Below are 21,658 nucleotides of genomic sequence, written 5' to 3' on the forward strand. Positions count from 1 at the left end.
TAATATTAAAATAACCGCGTTTTACTAAATGCATATGTATGTATACACATATAACTAAATAACATTTATTACAATTTTTGTCTGTCTGTCTGTTTGTTCTGGCTAATCTCTGGAACGGCGGGACCGATTTTGACGGGACTTTCACTGGCAGATTTCTGATGTAATAAGGAGTAACTGAAGCTACTTTTATTTTAGAATTATATGTAAAATAATAATAGTCACGCTTTTTTTATTAAATTCAAACGCGCACGAAATCGCGGGCTCAGCTAGTACTTTAATATAGTAAAGATAATCTTCTAAGAGTTGTTGTCTAATGTCAAAAAATAAAATATCATATTTAAATTAACAAACTTTATTATGCAGAATAAAATAATATAAAAATACAAGGTTCTTAACCGAGTAAAGCGAAAATCATAAAAAATATTATGCAAACAGTATTAAAACACATACCAGTGGTCGCTTAGACCAAATTATTCATATAAGCCTCTTTGGACCGAAGCTGTAATGCTCGCCTTTATTATGAAGTTCGAAATTACAAACCATACGTTGGATTTTAAAATATTAATCGAATACAGTCTTAATGTCATGTTTATATTATGCTGATAAATAAGGCACTCCGCAATCCGTTTGAATGTAAAATGCGAACAAAATTTCTTGTACTTAGTAAGGAATGTTAGAACATTTCGCTGTAAATATTTTAAACCTCCACGGTATATGTAGTCTGACGCTAAATTAATACAACAATAATAATAGAAATATCAAAGTATTGGACGAAAACACGATATTTATATTTAAGTGTTCACCGACTTCAATACAAAATGATACGAAGAGAAGATCTCTTCGATTATTTTGGAAGAATTCCAACTTCGTACAAGTAAGCAGCAAAAAGTTTGATCTGAAAATAAAAAAGTTTGTATGTATTATGAAAACGGTATTTTTATACTAAAATTTAATGCGTATAAAGGAAGATGATCGAATCGGTTTTTTTCATATATGTACAATTGTACATATATGCAAATTTTAGTGTAAGCAAATAAAATCTGCATTAGCGTAAAGTCTCGATTACGATGGCACTAAGATTATTAAAAAGTATTTATAAAAACCAATCTAACTGTGGCCCAAGAACCCATCAGATTCCTAAATTTTAACAATATGTGATAAATGTCGAATTAAAGTGTGTGTAAAAAATTAATAAAAAAAGAAAGGGTCATTGACTTTTATTTGATAGCGTTCAGTACTAGCCATTTCTACCGATATCGCTGTAAATAATCCACAAGGGTCAAATTAAACAGCAAAATATATTATTAATGATGTTATAAATATTGTACTCACGCCCTCGATGTAGTTCCGCACATTGAGTTTCTCGTTCTGCGAGTGCGCCATGTCGTCCCCGGCGCCCATGGGCAGCAGCAGCACGTTGCGAGAGCTGGCCTCCTGCAGTGTGATCGTCACCGGGATGGAACCGCCCTCACGAGACATGTCGGGATCCGTCTACATGGTAATATATATTTTTTAATTTGTAACAGGAATACCAGAGCAAACGCCATGTCCCTTGCTGGAAAACTTTAAAATATCGACGAGAGTTTAGTCGGCACTGACCTGGTAGATGAGCTTGGTGGCACGAGCGGCGGCCTGGTAGTGCGGGTGGTCGGGGTTCTCGGTCCACGCGCGACCACTCTGCGCCGTGATGCGCATCTTGTTGGGCGACCCACGCTCCGCCCACTGGTCACACCAAGCCGTTTCATAATCATGTTTAGTGTAAAGGGAATCGAAACATGGAGGTTCATTCCATGCAGCTATGCAGACGTTTAAAGGTATTGTAAGTAGTCGGTAGTTAGGTTCACCATATTTTTTCTTTATTTAATAGTTATTTTAGTATCAGAAAAAATTGAGCTGAACATAACTAAGAGAAACATTTCAGGAAGACACAAGATTTATGATGATGACTTGTAAAATAACGATAAAAGTAGTTAAACTTGTATTAACGGTTTTTTTTCTTCACTATTACTAAAATTCAATTATTTATTAAATTTTCACGCTTCATTAATGTTTACCATTGTTTTTATTCAATCCATTGTATATAAATATTAATCATAAATAAGTATTGAGTAGTTTGTTATATTAAAACAATTTATTGTCTTATTTTGTTCATTGTTAGGTATTGTTCGTTGAAATATTGGGTATTGTTCTAAGTTTTATGACGCCGTAAAGGTTTAATTGACGTAGTTTTCTCGACAGCACCGATGAATTTCCGTCGTGTATTGCCTATTCTAAGTGAAAATGATGAAATAATGTTCATTAGGCACAAATAAAAACCGATGAAGAAATACGTAAAGATGAGATAACTATCCTATTTCGAAATCGTACCATTTATACTGTAAGTACTGATGGCCCGTGGGATCGAAAGGTTTTTGAGTGTCGACCTCGAATCGGAAGACCCTGCATGAGCAGATACGTTCAAAGTTGCCGTTGGATATGGGTCTGGTCATCGGCCTCCGGCCATCGAGGAAATCTGTGGGGGTCTGTGTCTAGGAACGGACGTCTTCCGGCTGACGTGATGTTGATGATGCTAAGTACTTTTATGATACAATTAAAATAAATAATTTTACCTTTTTGTTGATATAATCAAATACAAGCTGCTCGATCTCTTCTGGTTCCTGATTCGGTACAATACGAATAGAGAATTTTCCAATTACTTTTCCTGGAATAACAGTTTTCGCTCCGGGCTGGAAAGCGGCTCCTAAAATTAAATTAGTAAAGGAAATCAATAATCTGTTTGAATTTCAATTCTAACAAAAGATAACATGAAATTTTAAAATTTTGTAGAAACAAGATAAGAGAAATGTATAAAAACACATGGATTATTCAAATATGACAAATTTGAAACTAATATCCATGTTTAGAAAAGAACCATTTCTCCTTTGTTATGCTTACACGAAAATTAATTATCATCATCATTCTCATCATCAATAAATATAAACTTATAAAATAATTTTATATATAAATACCATTCTTTTGAGAGGGACACTTTTTCCAAGACAGATTACACAAAATTCAATTGAATATATATTGACCTAGTTAAATACGAATCATTAACCGTGTGAAATGTATAATATAATTATAACGTACACACTAACCTTCATCCCCAAATTTAAACATTTGGGTTAAATGAAAAAAATATATAGCCTCTATCGTGTCTTGTGGTTGAAGCTTTCTTCGTACCAAATTTCGCCAAAATCGATTCAGTGATTTAGTCGTGAAAGCGTGACAGAGTTTACTGTTCCACTTGTAGCATAAGTACTATATTATTATTAATAACACAATAAAGCACTCAATCAAGACTCAATGAATAAATTTAGTTTTTTTATTGTTCAATATATTAATTAAAAAAATGTAAAAACGTAATGTTTTTTTAAATTAATATACATAGTTATGGTGAAAATAACTGACATGGAATAAAAACATCATCCTCAAGCACATATATTTAATTTATTAAGAATATATTGTTTCATATGTTCCTTATTTAAAAAAGTAACCGAAGTCGATTTAGAGAATACTCGATTCGTATTCGGTCATTGAATTCAATTAAATTGACCTTGTACTCGCATTTCAAACAAATGACAAGCTACTAGTGTTATTGTTGTACTGTGTTTTATCCTTATCGTTGTGTAAAACCTGTTAAATAACGGTTTTATCACTCTACACATTATATAGATAATCATTTTTAACACAAGATATGTTTTTTAGTTTAAAAACTAAAGTCATAAATATGTGTTGATTAAGAATTTAACTAATTATTCAAATGATTTTTTGGTAGTAGAAAGTGCCACTGATAGTGGCCGGAAATGCCTTTGTTGCGATCTAAAATGCCAAACAGGCCCAACATAATAATTAATAAACATGTATCAATACATATTTGTTTCTATTCATACCTTCAATTCCATGCAATGATAAGCTGGGGTATCTCCAGCGGTGCATCAAGAGCTGTTCCTTGACCCCGTTATGTGCGAGTTTATGAGCCGCAATTGATTGTCTGAAAGGCATACAAAATCCCTGTATTTTTCAATAGTAATAGCATAATTGCATTAGTTAGTGGTAGGGCCTTGTGCGAGCCCATTCATCATTTCTTCTACCGCCAAACAGCAATGCTTAGTTTTGTTAAACTTCGATTTGAAGGGTGTTTGAGCAAGTGTAACTACAGGCACAAGAAACATAACATTTAAGTTCTCAAGAGTGGTGGCGCATTAAGGATGTAAAGAACGGTTAATATATCTTACAGCACCAATGTCTTTGGCGTTGATGGGCATTTATCGTGACAGGTATCCTATTTGCCTGTCTACCTACATAGATAATAAAAATAAAATAAAAAAATATAATTTTTTGGCGCGAAGTGAGTTCCAAGATCGATTTTGTGTGAAACGTTAAAAATGTAAAGTCAGCGTGAAACGCGAAAAGGTATTATTACTTCAGCCACGTGTATCATCCATAAATCTTAGTGTATTTTGATTACAATATCAGGTGATTAGGTAATTTTGTGTAATTTACAGATAGCTTATCTTATTTAGTTGCTAACACGATTACACACGATCAATGATAATGTGTTCCATTATTCATTCAATTTCATTAATACATACTCAAAAATAAATATTTTTATTTTAATATTATATGTAGAGTATGCTTTAATTTTTTTTTAGTTATTTATTTTCCAGATCGATCCAATAAACATTTAACTGTTTCTATAAAGAAATTCTTAATAATTACCTTCCCATCAGTGTGTGTACAGACTGTTGTACTTATGCAATAGTGCCTGTGCTGTTAGTTAGTCTTTGAGATAGGTCATAGCCAAACACAAAGAGAACTATTTAATATTCAAAAATATTTCGAATCATCTTTGAATGTTAAATCAAAGTTTTATTCTACACCATTTCCAATTGAACCTTATTGTAATGGATCATATGTAAAGCTAATTATGCAAACCTGTATGCCTCAGGATCAAAGTCAATTGAGTTGTATAATTTCTTTTCACTTTCAACCAACGGAGCAACAGATTTATAGACATCGGTGATTAGGATCTTGCCGTCTTTGTCGACCAGTGTGTTCATTAAATAAATTAAATCCGACATAGCTAAAAATAGAAGTATATAATATTATAGTAGAATGATCAAATCAATTAAAATCTAATCTTCAGAGTGTGAGACGCTCTGTAATAATTCCTCACATATATGGTATATTTAAATTATACAGAAAAGCTTATTAAAACATTGAAAATGTGCACAGGATTGCACAACAAAGTACAATTACCATGAATACATTTGAATACAACTCACAGTGATGATTATTAACAAATTCATTGCAACTACTCATACTTTTCATCCCAACAAATTAATAAGCTCTTGGATGAAAGCCAAATATATATATCTTTCTATTTAAGCTGAACATTTCCTTTGTTTGAATGCAGCTATCAGGATCTACTCGTCTCATTTGAGGCAATATTTTTGTACACCCATTACATAGCCTATTCATTGAAAAAGATTACATCATGACTCACAGGGACATAGCAGTATATAAATAAAGGTGAAACCTTGTGGAGTTAGTGTGTATTAAGTTTAAGTAGTATTCATATAAATCTGTTCACACACAAAAGTGCACCCATCCAGGTTAAATTATTGGCATGCATTTGTATGTGTGAGACAAGAGGCTCACAAAATGTCTTAGTGTGCATAATAACTAATATAGAAATTGAGACAGCAGATACAATACAAATTAGATTATATTTTTTAATGCACACCGATAATTGAATATGGAGGTGTGCACCTTTGAGAGTTAACAGATCTATAATAGCTTATAATCATAATATGTCTCATTGTTACATTATATTTGTTTATACCATTCTACATTAAGCACAAATGCAACTGATAATACAAATATGACTCGTGACACAATATGTATGTATATAATTCAATGAGTAACTGGCATGAAAATAAAATTATCATTATCATTGAACAAATATTTATCGCCCATAAAGGAAAGTCTGTTGCAACACATTCTATATTTGAATCAGTTTCCAGCTTGTACATTAATTATCATATCATTAATGCTGTAATCTATGTAAATTGAGATATACAATGATGTATGTATTCAAACCTGTAATTAGCTTTGCCTCTTTGAAGATGTAATCAGAGTAAAATTATTATCTCTTTAATGTTAAAGGAATATCAAGTAAGAAACATTGACAAAATACCTTCATGAACAGTGCCCCCATAAACACCACTGTGTAGATCCATTTTGGCACACTCAACCTCAAGGAAATAATAACTTATCCCTCTCAAACCATATGTGATACAAGGTTTGGTAGTGCCTAACCAGTAATTATCAGAAATGCACACATAGTCCACAGTATCAAAGAAACCTTCTGGTTTTAGTTTTTCCATTAGCAATTCATCAAGGCCTTCAGATCCAGATTCTTCCATACATTCAAATATGAATTTTAAGTTAACTGGTAGCTGTAGATGAAATATATTTTTAATTGTTTTTAAAATCAATCATTTTTTTATATTTTATTATCATATATACATACCTCTTCACCAATGCCTTTGTATGCATTGATTGCATGTAGCCAGCCCAACACTGGTCCTTTGTCATCAGTAGAGCCTCGCCCATAGAGCTTACCATTTCTTTCTTGCAGATCAAATGGCTCAGTTTCCCAACCATCAGATTTAAGGGCCGGTTGGACATCCAAATGTCCATACACACAAATTGTGTTCTTTGTAGGATCCTTGAAATATTTAGGACAATAATAAGTTAATGAACAAGATAAATGAAAAGGTTTGATGTGATAAATTAATAACATACGTTTCCTAAGCTACCAATAAGAACAGGAGGCAGTTTTATTTGTTTGTCATCAATCGTTTGATAACCAATATCTCTTAGTTCCGTTGATGCTCCTACTTCCTTTAATTTATCCTGCATCCAATGTACCATTCGTACACAATCATCTCGGTATTTAGGATCACACGACACTGATGGAATAGCAACTGCTTCTTTTAAAAGAGCTTTGTAAGATTCCGCATTCTTATCAACAAACTTAAATATTTGAGGCAACGTTCTCTCTGCTGCCATTTTCTTAGGCACTTGTTTCTGTGTGACTGAATATGTACGACAAAAGGGGCGGAATTTATTAGCAGTCGATGTCAGTGCAATCGCCGGCAAACTGGAACCATAGCAAACACGTAAGCCTCTTGTAATCAAAGACATTTCAAGTTTCAAATGAAATTTGACACGTGACAGGTGCCAACTATGAAAATGACATTCCTATTATAACGCAATAGATTTTAGTCAATTGAGTCTACACAGTCATGACTGTTACATAATTTCATCAATGCTCATTCTTATATTTATCTGTTTATTATTTTAGAACATAACATGAATGTCTCCAAACCTAATTAAAAAAAAAAAACATTCTGGATAAGAGCCAACAGCACTAAAATCAAAGAGGAGCTTAAAACAAATAAGTAATAGATTTAGCAAGAAAAAACTACTTAATGTGTTATATTATTATTGTATATTGAAATTATGTATTGTATTATTATTGTATATTGAAATTTATACTCGCGTATAATTATTATAACAACGACGCAGTCGTTGCTTTAATTACACAGTATGTAACTATATCTTATAGTTTAAGACTACACTAGGGGAAAATAAAACAAAAAAAGTTATACTTATAATTTAATTGTTTGTTTTAAATAAATTCGGTACACACTAATGCAATTTACAAAATAATTATTAAGGCAATAGACTTTCAAGAGATCAATAAATATGTTTTTAATTTAGTTGGGTGTCAATGGTTTAATTTTCAAATAATTGGCTAAAGACACTGCAACTACATTGAGACTAAGCCTAAATTATACTGAAAGAATCATAATTAATCATTCGGATATGTCAACAATTAGCGAAATAAGCATTTACCATGTGAAATTGTGGTCTCACTTAATTAGTTTTAATTAATTATATTGTGATCAGTTGATTTTATTATTTTAAGTTAGTTTTGTGGAATGCTTTATTCTTTGCTAATTTTATTATATACTACATACAATATTATTGTTCCTAGCATCCACATTCGTCTTAGCAGTTTACTGTCCTTATAATCCTGAAACAAAACATTAAAATTACAATTAGAACAATGAAATAAGTTATAATTACAACACACAACAACAACACTTATATTGGTTATTTATTTCCAATATATTCTACCGGCAAACAGAAATATTGTTGTGTTCTGGCTTGAAGGGCGAGAGAGTCAGGGTGTCTACGTGCACAACGAATAGAACATCTTTGCTCCCAAGGTTGGGATCTATATTTCATACAGCACCATGTCTCAGGGCAGTAATTACAGTACAGTTAAGAACGTGAGTGTCATACCCCGAGGCGTCGCTGTGCATGGAGGCGGGCGAGTCGAGGAACACGAGCGCGGCGTGTCTCTGCAGCCAGTGCGTGACGAGCGCGGCGGCGGCGGTGGCGAACACGCCGGCCACGGCCGCCGTGATGGCGCCGCCGCCGCCCGCGCGCACGAACACGCGCACCCACATCGCCTGCCACACCGACTCCGTCCACGTCGAAAACTCGCCCGACGACATGTCATAGTCTGAAACGTTGCTATTAGATCAGTCTCGACCCAAAATTACAGAAAACGAAACTCGTCCAATGAAAATACCTGATTTATCGAAGGCCGGACTGACGGCTTGACTGAAGTTCATCGTAGTCTGGATGCAAATACCGCTGTGATTCCATCCTCTCAGCCAGTAGTATGAGAAGCCCTAAAAATATTAGTGAATAATCAAAGAAGCAGGACGTCATGCTGAATATCGATTTAATTGATATCCTTACGGGTTCGTCAAACTTGTCGCAAGCGGTCCTGTTGACGCTGAGGTGCGTGCCCGTGAGCAGCGCCAGCAGGTGTCCGGCGTACACGGCGGGCGTGCTGGCCCACGCCGCCACGCCCACGTACAGCGGCGCGGGCCGCTCGGCCGGCGTCTCCTCGGCGCTGCTGGCGTAGTCCGCCGCCGCCAGCAGCCGGCACGCTTGGCTCCGGAGGAAGCAGTACAGCATTTCGTCAATCTGAATTGTAAATCGACGATATCTTACGTCCTTCTGGTGTTATTGTGTGTTAGATAAAAAACAATACATAGTTACTTCATGACCATTCCATTGTAAATTATATTAACTATTATTGCAAAATCAACTGTAGATATATAGTATGCATTGCAATGCGACCTAAAACAAAAAACTGCTTAAAACATTAGAATCCCATACAATATGAATACTTATTTAAACACTACAAGTCGTAAAGTGAAATAACATACGCATTATTATGTATAAAAATTATGACATATTGCACAGTGATAGTGGATTGAATGAAGTTTATGATCGAGGGACTGCAGCACTCCCTTAAAATCATAATTCAAAATATATTCTTAGTCTGCTTTCCTTTATGAAACAGTGTCTTTCAAATTATGGTTATATTATATTTTATACTGTGCGTTGGTAATTAATCATTCAAGAATCAAGACACTAATTACCGTTTATATAACAAGAACCCTTCTCGGCTTCACACGGGTACAATAAGGGTCTATATACAAATTAAAAATTAAAGAACAGACGTAAAAAGAAAAAATCTTGTCTTTTCCGGCTAGGAAAGTTGAAAATCTCGGCTTTTCTCTACTATAATATCTATATCTAGAGAATCACTGTATTTATTAATGAAAACCGCATTAAAATCCGACCGAACCCGACGGCTAGACGTGACTTCGTTTTATACTGTGTAGAAAAGACAATACATATTCATTAAGTGAAAATGATCTTACTAAGTGAGCCGAAGCTGATACGACACCGTTGTAAGGTTTCCCCGCGACTTTTTGGTAAAGAGTGCGCGCAAGAGCTGTCGCGACTCTGGCTATCTTTACTTGCGCATCACTTTCTTTCATCGTCCCATTTGCCAGCAACTCATCCGTCGATAGAACTAAAAAAAAAAAACAATAATCCTTTAAGTAAGCAATTCTATAAAGCTTCATCAATCAATTTTAATTACAGCTAAAATGCATATTATTATATAATAATCGATTTCAACCGAAGCTTAACTATTAATTTCATAATAGTAATACTAAAATTGATTTTATGAAAAAAAATATTTTTTTAAAATCAGTGGCCTATTTATATTTAATAATTATTATTATCTATACAAATATCATAAATGCCACAATAACTATGTCTGTCTGTCTGTCTGTTGCTTTTTCCAGTCAGACCACTGAACCGAACCAGGTGAAGTTTTGTATACTACTTTTTATGCATAGCACCTGACGACCAACCCCTAAGTTAGCGAAGCCACGGGCGATAACTTATTATGTGTTAATGATAAATATAGAGCCTATTATATAAAAAAATGCTAATATATTTCGTATACATCACCGCAAAATTATATATACCGTTAGACTATATTTTATTTACAATTTTACGGTGACATATATATTATCTTATATTTAAAAGCGCCGACGTAATACCTTAGCCTCAATGAATTCTGATTTAAGTAATTCCATACTTACATTTACCATCACTGCTTATACTTATATTGTGATACATGTATCCAACATTTTCGTAATCATCCAACGCAGATTGGTAGAACTTGTTAGAGAAAGTCTCGTTATGATCAACAAGCAATATTTCAGGCATGTCATTGTCCGTTATATTGCCGAGTATTCTTCGGAACGAATGTAAAGAGGACGGCGGTAAATTGGGTGTAAATATCGGGGCCAACGTCATATTATTTAGATTCAAGTTATTTACCATTTCAACTAAGAATGCCGTTATCTGAAATCAAAACAATTATAATGCAATCAGTTCGAATATTTTAGAATATTTAATAAAGCATTCTTAATATTAATAAAGATGCGAAATTGTGTTCGCCTTTATTTTTAAAGCAATATCTGAGCAAAGGATCGTCGTGGCCTGATAAGTGACATAACCTTTTTGTTTACATTGAAGGAATGTAGAAAGCGAGGTAAGCTTGTAGATCAATAAAATAAGTGTATAATACCTGTTCCGGTAAAACTGAACCATATGGAGCAAACGCATATAACGGCCAAAACGAGTTTTCCTTGAATAACTTCAGAGATCCCCCCATTTGTCCGAGCTCTATATGCAAGTTGATGTCTTTTGGGGAGAGAGGAGAGATCGGTGGCCATGCCCCTTGGGCTATGTCGTAAGCGATCCGCTGAGATCCAATATAATCAAAGGATTCACCATTGAATAAAGTCCATAACACATTTTCATCTAAAAAAAAAAATATGGGATTATTGAAATAAAACTAGTTTTTAACGGATTTAATCGCGTATATTAATTATTTTATTTTAACATCCCGACGTTTCGAGCACTTTGCAGTGTTCGTGGTCACGGGCAGACTGCAAAGTGCTCGAAACGTCGGGATGTTAAAATAAAATAAAATAATTAATATACGCGATTAAATCCGTTAAAAACTAGTTTTATTTCAATGTGTAATAATCGCGAAAATCTAAGACAACATTATATGGGATTATCTTCATAAATATTTCTTTAAAAGTTAAATCTTTGTTGCTTGTTGTTTAAATATGGATATAATTTAGACATTTCTACAATGGAATTTCGAAAGTGTTGGAAGCATATTTGCGTGTACACAAATTCAATAACAAGAGATTATTATTATTTATTGAGACATTTTTTTTAAGTTCTTATATTAAAATTTTCATCAAAAACTTATATGTTATTACAGCATATTATTAAGCTTAAAATAGTATACAAAGCCAGTTCTACTATTATTATTATAACTCAGATATTTATAATTATAACAATCATTTTCTGTTTCATAGAAAATATGCACTATCACACCTAGTGTGGATATTGGAGTTGAATTAAAGATACATTTGATTAGAGTTTTACCATATAAATTGACATCAGCCACAGGAATTATCTGCGCTAAAGTCGCCGCAGCGACGATATGCGCCACCATCCCCACCACTGAACTAGCTGCACCAGGAGCAACCCCTAAAAAAAATATTTAGAATTCAAACAATATACTACCAAATGTTATGTGAAAATAAAATATTTTACTTGTCTTGCCACAAATACTATATTTCTTGATGAAATACTTGCTATAATACTTAAGTATTATGAACAAAAAATTATTAAATAACTTACCATCAAATAGAGATGCTGAGTCTAATCGTGCTGTGACCAAAGTGACAGGTTTCTTTTTAGTTTCAGATTCCTGGAATAATTTATCATTTTTCATACTAAAATAGTCTAATATTGTTAAAAAAATAACAAAAAATAACAATAACAACAAGTGTTTTTTCTACTAATTTTCTAATATTATATTTTCAGCATATTATAATAGAGTTTTGAAAGTGTTATATGCTGCCCTTCTAAAAATATTTCATATCTGTTAAAAATACTGAAAAAAATGTTTAGTAATGTTAACATAAATATAAAACATACCTTTGCACGAGGGAAAAGAGAATAATAGACATTGTAATCACCAAGTGGATCGCATACTTTCGTTGGTGTTAAAATAGCGGATGATGCAGACCTGATGGACAAAACATTTGTATTTATTTTTATCTATATCTCAGTGACAAGAACAACAATAACATAAAAACCAGTACATTACACTGTATATGAAAATCTACTTTTAAAATACATTGGTAAACATCAAATTATTATTATTTGTAAAATCAAAACATCTCCTTTGTTTGTCAACAATCTTTCTATTTTTTTTGTGTGAGAGCTTTACTCCTATAAATAAAAAACAATTTTTCAAATTTTCAATAATGATTATGCTTAACTTTTTATTTCTTGGCTCAATCGATCATTTATATATATATTTCTACACAATTTAAAACTTCTCTAGGCTTAAGATGATATGCTAACCTTCTCAAACAAACAACACTGTTGACTGCTGCATACATAAATGAATTCAACTGCAATGAACACAGAGCTTGACCTTTTTGGTTCTCTTTATCGATGTTAAATCTGAAATTGAGATTGTTATGAAAATTTGTAGCATGAAGCATTAATTCTATGGTTATTTTATTTCTATTTGGTAGGCAGACTAGCAAATACGGAGAGGTATATGATTTTAAATAGTTGGCACTATTGGTAAACATTGCCACTGTAAGGATTAATAATTTCACCAATGCACCACAACTTAACTAAGAATTTATGTTCCTAGTGCCTGTAATTACACTAACTCACTGACCCTAACCCTTCAAACTGGAAAACAACAATACTAAGTACTGTTATTGCTGATTTGATAATACCTACCCAGTTGGGCTTACATCTAAGTTAACAAAAGCCGTGCTATACTTAATACCTACTAATTATTTACAGTTTTTCACTTACTTGTTATAACATTGTTCAATTTTAGTTATTTCTGTGATTCGAGTCTGCGGTAAAAAAAATATAGGGAAAGGTATGTCTCTCCTTAATAAATTTGTGCCTTTCTCATTCCATACCAGTTCAGAACCACTCGAAGCTTGAGTCGCCGGACATTGACTCTTAGACCATGAAGAGTATTGATTTGGACAGCGAGATTCTTGACTAAAGGCATCAGGTCTGAAAATAAACACAACAAAAGACATTAATTCCAGCTTTTTCGACTTTAAGCAATATATATATAGTTTTAATTGCGTCTTTTACCTCATGGTTGCATTGTCATATAACAAGACTCCAGCAACATTATCTGGTTGTTGCATGAATAGCTCTATTATATCATAGAACAAACTTGTACTGACAACTGCCATGTAAGGTCCAGCTGAAGAATTGTATACTAGCCATTCTGCATCAGTTATATTCTGAATCATATGTACTACTCCAACTGCACCACTGAGAGAAGCTTTAAAAAAAATACAATACATTTTTTTTTATTTCACAAATAGTTTATTGTAATAAAATTATAAAGCTAAGAGGATAATTAATTATTATATGCTGTGAAAGATTATTATGATGTAAGAGAAACCATAACAAAAAAAAAACCTTACATGAACATCCTGCTTGGTGAGTCCCATTTAGCCTTCTAAAACAACCAGCTCCACCTTCGATCGATGAGTAAATTTGTTCATGAAGCCTTTCACATGTAATCACTGCAATATTCGGTTAAATTTTATCACGAATAGTTAAGCTACGAATGCTTTAAAAATAACATCATATTATGGTCCAACTAATTTTTCAAAGTAAATAAAGAACTAAAAAAATTAAGGTAACTTACCGTTGATTCCAATGGTCAATATAACGAGAAAAATCAAGTTTCTAAAACCCATTATTCAAATTTGCATAACTCAAATAGATTTTAAATCATCTAATTTTAATATAATTATCCTTTAATAATTGTACTTAATCCCATTATATTTATTTAAAAACAAATAATCTCAATATTTAAAATGACAAATGACAACTATCTGACTTAAGAAATTGAGTCACGAATACGCCACTATATATTATGTCAGTTGTCATGTATAAAAAGATATCAACAGAAACAGATTGACGCTTCTGTATCTTATCCATAAGAAATTTTTGTACAAACTTTAAATACAATTCTTATTTGCGTTAACAATCAGCTGATATGTATTTAAAGTTATGTAAGATAGCACCAATTGAAGGTTGACAATATACAATTAAAGTAAATCCGAACATGGGGGCACGATGAGGACGAGGCCGTAACAAAAATATATTTTTGAAAAAAAAAATTTGAATAGTTACACTTATATCATATACAAAAAAAAAAAACAAAGTCCACTAACTTTGTTTTGACGAGATGTAAAATAGTTGTTATATATCTACGTGAATAAGTTCATTTCGGAAATTATCGATAACTAACTTTAATTATGGTATCCTTATTTTGTAATATGTTATCGTTATATTTTCATTAAGCAATTTGACTGCTCACTCAGGCACTCCTTTAGAAGTTGTGATATAAAACTGATAGTTCAATTTCTTTGGAAATTGTATTGGTTACTGCCAGCGGTCTAGTATATTTTGTATATTTTTTTGTTGAATGACAAAAGATAATTCAATTATTTTCTCGTTAATATAAAATTATAATTTCATTTCAAAGATTGTTGTTGTATTAGAAAATATCACTACATCTAAAAAAAAAATTTTTATCCCTTATAATATTATTCTTATAGATGCAATGAAATTATGGAATTATTACGCCCGTTGTTTGCCCTACACTCTCCGCAATAGTAGGGGAGCGCTAGGAAGGACATTTTGGGATTTACTCAAGCGCATAGTGTACCTCTACCGTATATGAGCCGTTTATATAAATCGGAAATACTCAAGAGCGTCAGATCAAAGTAAGATTGGTTAATTACTAGCTGAACAGTGTACGTTTTAATTAATTATTATAATATTTGACGAGCGTGAATTATTATTATTATAATAGTATCATAGAACGGTAATTTTTAGAAAAAAAGGGGAGAAAGTTCCAAGTCAACACTTAGATATTGATTATGAATTCTATCTTTTTTATACGCTGGTAGTTTGATGTTTGTTTTAAAACAAAAGTAATATAGTAAACAAAAGTAATGTACACTACATTACTTTTGTTCTAAAACAAAAATATTATTAAGTATAGTAAATCTAAAATCAAATGATTTATAGATTAATCAATTGCAAATTTAAGAGTATATGTATAGCGATAACGACATATAAATTATTTTTCGCTTCATCTCCTTGCTCACTGCTTAATATTATTTTTCTATATATTTTACTGATGGAAAAAAATATATAAGGTATTTAAAATAATAAATATGCGTCATTGCTCATAAAAAACATAGTACAGTTTATTGTTATTAAAGTGTTGTTATAATGATTCTGATAGTAAAAATAAGCTTAGACCTTTCAGTGAAATAACCCATTAGGCAACACTGGCCTAGCTATTGTAATATTTGTAATGTATAACTCACGAATTGTCGAGTCGGCCATTTGTATCAGCCACAGCTGTGTTTTAATATATTAACATCGTGTTTTCTGTTCATAGTTTAATTGCGTTTAATTTTAGTTAATGCATAATAAATATAAACTTATAAAATGGTAGAAAAGGCAGAGATAAAGGTTTGTATAACTTGTTCATATAAAATTGAAAATCAGAAAACTTCCATTGTTTCAACCTTGTCGGTTGGTCGATAGTTTTTATATACGTGTTTTGCATAAACGTGTCCTATCATTTAAAATTGTTATTCATTAATTTATTATTCCAGTATATTATATTTTCTAAATATCCATCATTGAGCGTGGCTCAAAATAAATAGCCACGTAAAGATCTCTTAAATCAAATGGTATTTACGTTAACATCCAAATGTTGTTTTTGTCTTGAATATACAAAGTTAAAAATACTATTAATGAGTACTTCAATTTGTAAATATTTCTTACATGAGGGTAAATTAAAATTTTTATTTAAAAATAAACGATCAAGTGGACTATTGGTTACTAGTTTTAGTTTTAATAGGTAAAAATGCCCACACGCAAAGAATTATATTACCCTACATTTTAGTTATCATAATTTATATCATTAAAAAAATATATAAAGTTTTATACTACTTTCATCATTTTTATGAGTTGATATCTCCTAAATTGCGCATTTAGCTAATTTTGAATCCAACTTTTAGTTCCCATTAATGAATTATTAATCTTATTTTAATCATAAAATTTAAATATTCTACAGTCTAAAAAGAATGCTGATAATATTTAATACATTTCAATTACATGTGTAAATTGATACCCATTTGAATTTAAATTATTTTGTTTCCTTGAGAAGATTTTTAACAAGGTTTTTGCCTTACAGTGACTTGTTGTTGTATTTCAACATACACTAAGATAAAGGATAGCTAAAAAGTTGCCATTTTCTTTTATAAGAATGAATTTTTATAATGTGGGTAAATTTAAATTTCATTAACTATGGTGTGTAAATTTAATATTATGAATTATTAGTAGAAATTAATCCTGTTATTATGTTTAAATGTAACAATGAAATTGGTATTTTTATTTAAATCTTCCAATTATGTAATAATTTTATAAAATTAAGATTTTAATCAGTATAAAGTAAAAAAATACAATGAAGAAGTTCTGTTTTCTTAACTTTTCTTTGTTTCTTTACCATTTATAATGTATGGCTTTGATTATGTAATACTTTCTAGTTAAGAAATTTTTATGTTAAGATTTTATTTGGCTTTATCAAGCTCAAGTTGGTATTCAGAACAATTGAGTTATATTTAATTTTTTTCAATGCTTTCACAATTCAATAATTACAATGTGTATAACTTTATTTTAATTACTATTATCAAATATCTATTAATAATCATAATGTCGGAATAAATACTTTTTAAAGAAATGATAGTGTTATTTATTTAGTTATATATAATGTTATTGTTATTTTACTTGAAATTTGGTGTAAGTAACAATTATAATTCACTTGATTATAATTTATTCATAGTGGATGTTTAACATAATCTCTTTAGAGTTTACTATGTGTTAAGGGATTAAAACTTATAAACTATTCCAACATTTAAACTGCAATTTTGTCATTAAACAAAGTTGAACCTAATTAAGAACTTATATATACTGTTTGACAGTTTATTGATATACAGAAATAGGTATATCTGTTTTAATAATATTTTCACTAACAATTTTTATTTTGTTGACAGCCGGAATCTCTGCTGAATCTTGATGACCTTTTACAATGTCCAGTATGTTACGAAATACCTTCAGGCCAAATATTTCAATGCAACGAAGGACATCATGTTTGCGGCCGATGCAAGATGCGTCTGGACGTATGCCCTGTATGCCGGGCACTGTTCTTCGGCACACGCAACTATGCAATGGAAGAATTAATAGCTAATTTTAGAAAACTACGTGCTTTTGTATGTTAATTTTCAAAATTTATGATATCTTTATGCTGTATAATAGTAAAGAGTGACTTGTATAATTACATTTAGTTTGCATGCTCTAATGATTTTAATATATTTTTAGAAATTAGGCAGTAAAGCCACTACAGGCTCAGGCTCTTCAGAAAGCAGCACACCAGCTAAAGAAACAACCTCAGGGGAGTGTGAAAATGAAGTCAATGATGATGAAGAAGGAAATAATCCTACTGTTACAAATGTTAGTATATTTTAAATAAAACTAAAATTTTTAATTTTAGAAGGTCCTTTTTAAAATCAAGCCCTTTTATTGTCGCTGATTTGCCATCACTCCTTAGTTATGGGTTCTCAGATTGATTTTATTTTAAAAATGAAACCTTTGCTTTTTCTAAGATGAAAGAATAATGTTTTAGTGTGAGTTTGGTGTGTGGCGAACTTGATGGCATACAGCTTAACAGTGTCTTACTATAGCTATTGATGAATTGCAATATACAATTTGCATAATATAATATTTTTTATATTTTATAAGTGCAACATTTTTCGTGATCATTTGAATAATTTTAAAGAAACAATAAAAAAAGATTATTTTTAAAATTAAATATTTTTGCATATTAATTCTAACCATTGATTTCTTTTTCATTTTGTTAGTGCGTGAATGATTTTGTTTTTTTAATTCATAGGAACCAGCTCAAAGACCACCACAAGCCTGCAAAGGTCTCTTTCGTTGTCTCTGTTGTAAAAATGGCAATGGAGAAAGATTACCAAGTGCACGTTTACTTAATCATCTTCGTTATTTTCATGCTCCAGATCTACTTGAGGTGAGGTGTAATAACTGTGTGTTATCTTATTAATTTAGTATCACTAGCTTGAGCTTGTTTTTTATTTATGTGGTATGAACGGCTGCCATTTGCCTTTTTATCTAAGATTATTCTAGGCTGGTGGGGTCAGTACCCACACTCATACATACCATATAGGTTGATGTGCAAGTTGATTTTTTTTAATGTGCTTAACTCAAACATATTGCATATTCGAGTCTTAAGACATAGATATTAAAATTTTATTTTATTCTGCACATGGAAAACACATAATATTTATTTAAATAATTTTCTTTTACATATTGCATGTTATTAATTATCTCGTTTTTCTAGCAATTTCGAAAATATCAATAGTAACTAAAAACATAGATAAGAGACTTACACAATATTACACTTAAGATCTAATTCTTAACCAAAATTTTGACTTACCCAGCTGGGGAACATCCGTTATTACATAATTCTTAAAAATAATTTTAGGGTCGGTCTGAAAATGGAGAGTATTTACAAGCATGGCAATTTTCAACTGTGCCTGGAAAGTTAGTGACAGCTGTCAGAGTGTCTGACATGGGTATATTTTTTCTGACTATAGAAATAAGTAGTAAGTATTATTGGTTTTGTTTGTATTGTTATATTTCCCGATCAGTAGGAATAATGGATAGTAGGGTTAATATATTAAGATGACTAACACAATTGTTTCAATAAAAAATTTAAGTCTAAGTTGGACAAAGTTGCTTATAAAACGAATCATGTTTTGAATATAGTAACTGGACTTAATTTGATTTCTATCTTTATCTTTGTTCAACCTCCTGTTCTGATTTTTGATTACTGTCTAAAAATTTGTTTTCTCATGATGGTTGCAACATAAATTTTTCGTGTAATGTACATTTTTTATTTGATAAAAAACTGTGCCATACCTTAGGGTCATAGCCCAATAAACTAGCTATCTCACACATGAAACATTTTTTCAAATTAGACCGGTAATTTGTCAAAAACATTGTTCCTTAAATAAAAAATAATAATTATAACATTAAGTAAAGATTATATGTGACATTGCTCCAAAAAAAAAAGATTATACTAATTACTTGTTACATTTACAGACAACGCAGTGTACGCGTGGTTAACGATGGCCGCATCCCCCTGGGTAGCTCACGCGTTTAATTATACTGTTACCATTTGTGGTAATGACCGTGAAGCTATATTTTCAGATTGTGTAAGTAATTATCTCTTTAAATCATGTTCCTGTAAAACATTCATAGAATTAAAAAAAAATATATTGTGTTTGTTATTAAGGTATGGTCAGTAAGATCCTGTGAAGGTTCTTTGAAAAAGCGTGGAAACTGTTTAGTGGTCAAAGAAATGGACGCAAGAGCACTAATCGCGCCCGCCATGATCAGTGGCAAGCTGTCGGTGCGACGCACGCCGCCCGACCAGCTCGCCAACCAATCGCAGCCGAGAGCCGTCTTAAGGATCGCCAATCGGAGCAACAATCAGAACAACGCCAACAACTTGGAACCCTTTCTCCAAGACTTGCAGAACGACGTGGCGAGACTCTCCCGAGCGTTCGCCATGCTCGGACAGGAGGCGAACGCTCTGGTTCGGTCGGAAGCCGAAATACGAGCAAGAATCGAAAACTCATCGACGATCAATCAGAACTCATCCGGAGGTCGAACGTCGGAATCGTCTGAGCCCGAACCTCAGCCTACAGTTCAAAACGATCAGATAATAAACGAGCAGTCCCTCTCGCGAAACGCGCGTAGACGCATCCGGCAGCGTCTGAGGGCGGCCCTGAACGGGCCCATCCCGCCCGTGCCGCCGCCGGGACCGCAGAGACACAACGGACCTATGCCGCCGGTGCCGCCGCCGGGGCCACAGCGACGCAGCGGGACCATGCCGCACGTGGCGCCACCCGCTTCGCATAGACACAACGGCTACGCGTCCGACGACGCGTACGCGTACACCGTGGTGCTGCAGCCCACGCCGCCCGTGCCGCCGCCGTCCTCGTCCAGCGGCCCGTCGCAGCCGCAGGCCCCGCCCGCCAACGGCGCCCGAAACAAGAAAAAACGTCGCCATCGCAGATAAGCGATTCTAGTTTTAATACTTATAATAAGTACATATTTGAGAATCATTATGTAATGTTATTCATTACTCTAATTTAGAGTCTCAGACGTTTCCTCTGGGGTTTCCTACTGTGCATGAACTGTTTTAATTGTAAATATTTTAGTCTTTTGACATTGCAATCTTTGCAAGTGCTGTGATAAATAATGCATACTGAGTTTTGTGCAGTATGCATGAGATACTACTTAATGTTTCATTGTGCGAAATGTCCCCAGAGTGAATATTTTGTGATTTAGGAAGATCATAATTATATTAATGAATTGTTATATTTCACGAATGGTTAATTACAAGAATTGTATTATTTTAATGACATGAGGCATCATCATCCTTATTAGTAAATATTTTGACTAGTAGATTAATTATTATTATTATGAATTTGCTTGTTTTTGGTCATTATAATTGCAGATTCGGATGTAGAATTATACTCTGTTTAATAAGGTGTTAATCACTCGATAACAAATAGTTATAATTTTAATATAAGTAATTACAAAAATAAACACTTTTTATTTCACCTACCTCTTTAAAAGTTCGAACATGCACAACAATCATTAAATAAACATAAAATCACCATACTTTATATAAAAAATGGTTCGTATTTCAAATAATTTAAACCACGGCATGAGAACCAATTAGACATTTTTATTTTATTTTTTATGCTATCGGTAGGCGGATGAGCAAATGGGCCACGTGATGGTAAGTGGTCATCACCGCCCATAGACAATGGCGTTGTAAGAAATATTAACCATTCCTTACATTACTAATGGCTGGCTCACTCACCCTTCA

At 32.5% G+C, this 21,658-nt stretch overlaps 3 protein-coding genes across 3 annotated transcripts; 1 reads left to right on the plus strand and 2 right to left on the minus strand.

Annotated features, from left to right (window-relative positions):
* Positions 1 to 336: 336 nt before the first annotated feature.
* LOC125072887 (cytosolic non-specific dipeptidase) lies at positions 337 to 7,238 on the minus strand. The gene is made up of 9 exons (XM_047683571.1): positions 6,853 to 7,238; positions 6,578 to 6,775; positions 6,242 to 6,503; positions 4,978 to 5,125; positions 3,933 to 4,033; positions 2,610 to 2,740; positions 1,600 to 1,722; positions 1,333 to 1,491; positions 337 to 895 (listed from the first exon to the last, which is right to left on the minus strand). Exons 1-9 carry the CDS (start codon positions 7,117 to 7,119, stop codon positions 845 to 847), a joined length of 1,440 nt encoding a protein of 479 aa, XP_047539527.1. The 5' UTR covers positions 7,120 to 7,238; the 3' UTR covers positions 337 to 844.
* A 502-nt stretch (positions 7,239 to 7,740) lies between these two features.
* On the minus strand, positions 7,741 to 14,488 carry LOC125069818 (nicastrin). Its single transcript, XM_047679402.1, has 15 exons — positions 14,294 to 14,488; positions 14,067 to 14,168; positions 13,726 to 13,921; positions 13,429 to 13,641; positions 12,958 to 13,059; positions 12,526 to 12,616; positions 12,226 to 12,295; positions 11,968 to 12,072; positions 11,090 to 11,325; positions 10,599 to 10,863; positions 9,864 to 10,018; positions 8,887 to 9,117; positions 8,714 to 8,816; positions 8,422 to 8,644; positions 7,741 to 8,149 (listed from the first exon to the last, which is right to left on the minus strand). Exons 1-15 carry the CDS (start codon positions 14,343 to 14,345, stop codon positions 8,125 to 8,127), a joined length of 2,169 nt encoding a protein of 722 aa, XP_047535358.1. The 5' UTR covers positions 14,346 to 14,488; the 3' UTR covers positions 7,741 to 8,124.
* A 1,486-nt stretch (positions 14,489 to 15,974) lies between these two features.
* Positions 15,975 to 21,362, plus strand: LOC125069825. The gene is made up of 7 exons (XM_047679415.1): positions 15,975 to 16,140; positions 17,730 to 17,945; positions 18,055 to 18,186; positions 18,626 to 18,763; positions 19,238 to 19,358; positions 19,858 to 19,970; positions 20,051 to 21,362. The coding sequence occupies exons 1-7, from the start codon at positions 16,117 to 16,119 to the stop codon at positions 20,837 to 20,839; spliced, it is 1,533 nt and encodes a 510-aa protein (XP_047535371.1). The 5' UTR covers positions 15,975 to 16,116; the 3' UTR covers positions 20,840 to 21,362.
* The last annotated feature ends 296 nt before the right edge of the window (positions 21,363 to 21,658 follow it).

The sequence above is a fragment of the Vanessa atalanta genome, chromosome 2 (genome assembly GCF_905147765.1).
Source record: "Vanessa atalanta chromosome 2, ilVanAtal1.2, whole genome shotgun sequence".
NCBI classification, from domain to species: domain Eukaryota; kingdom Metazoa; phylum Arthropoda; class Insecta; order Lepidoptera; family Nymphalidae; genus Vanessa; species Vanessa atalanta.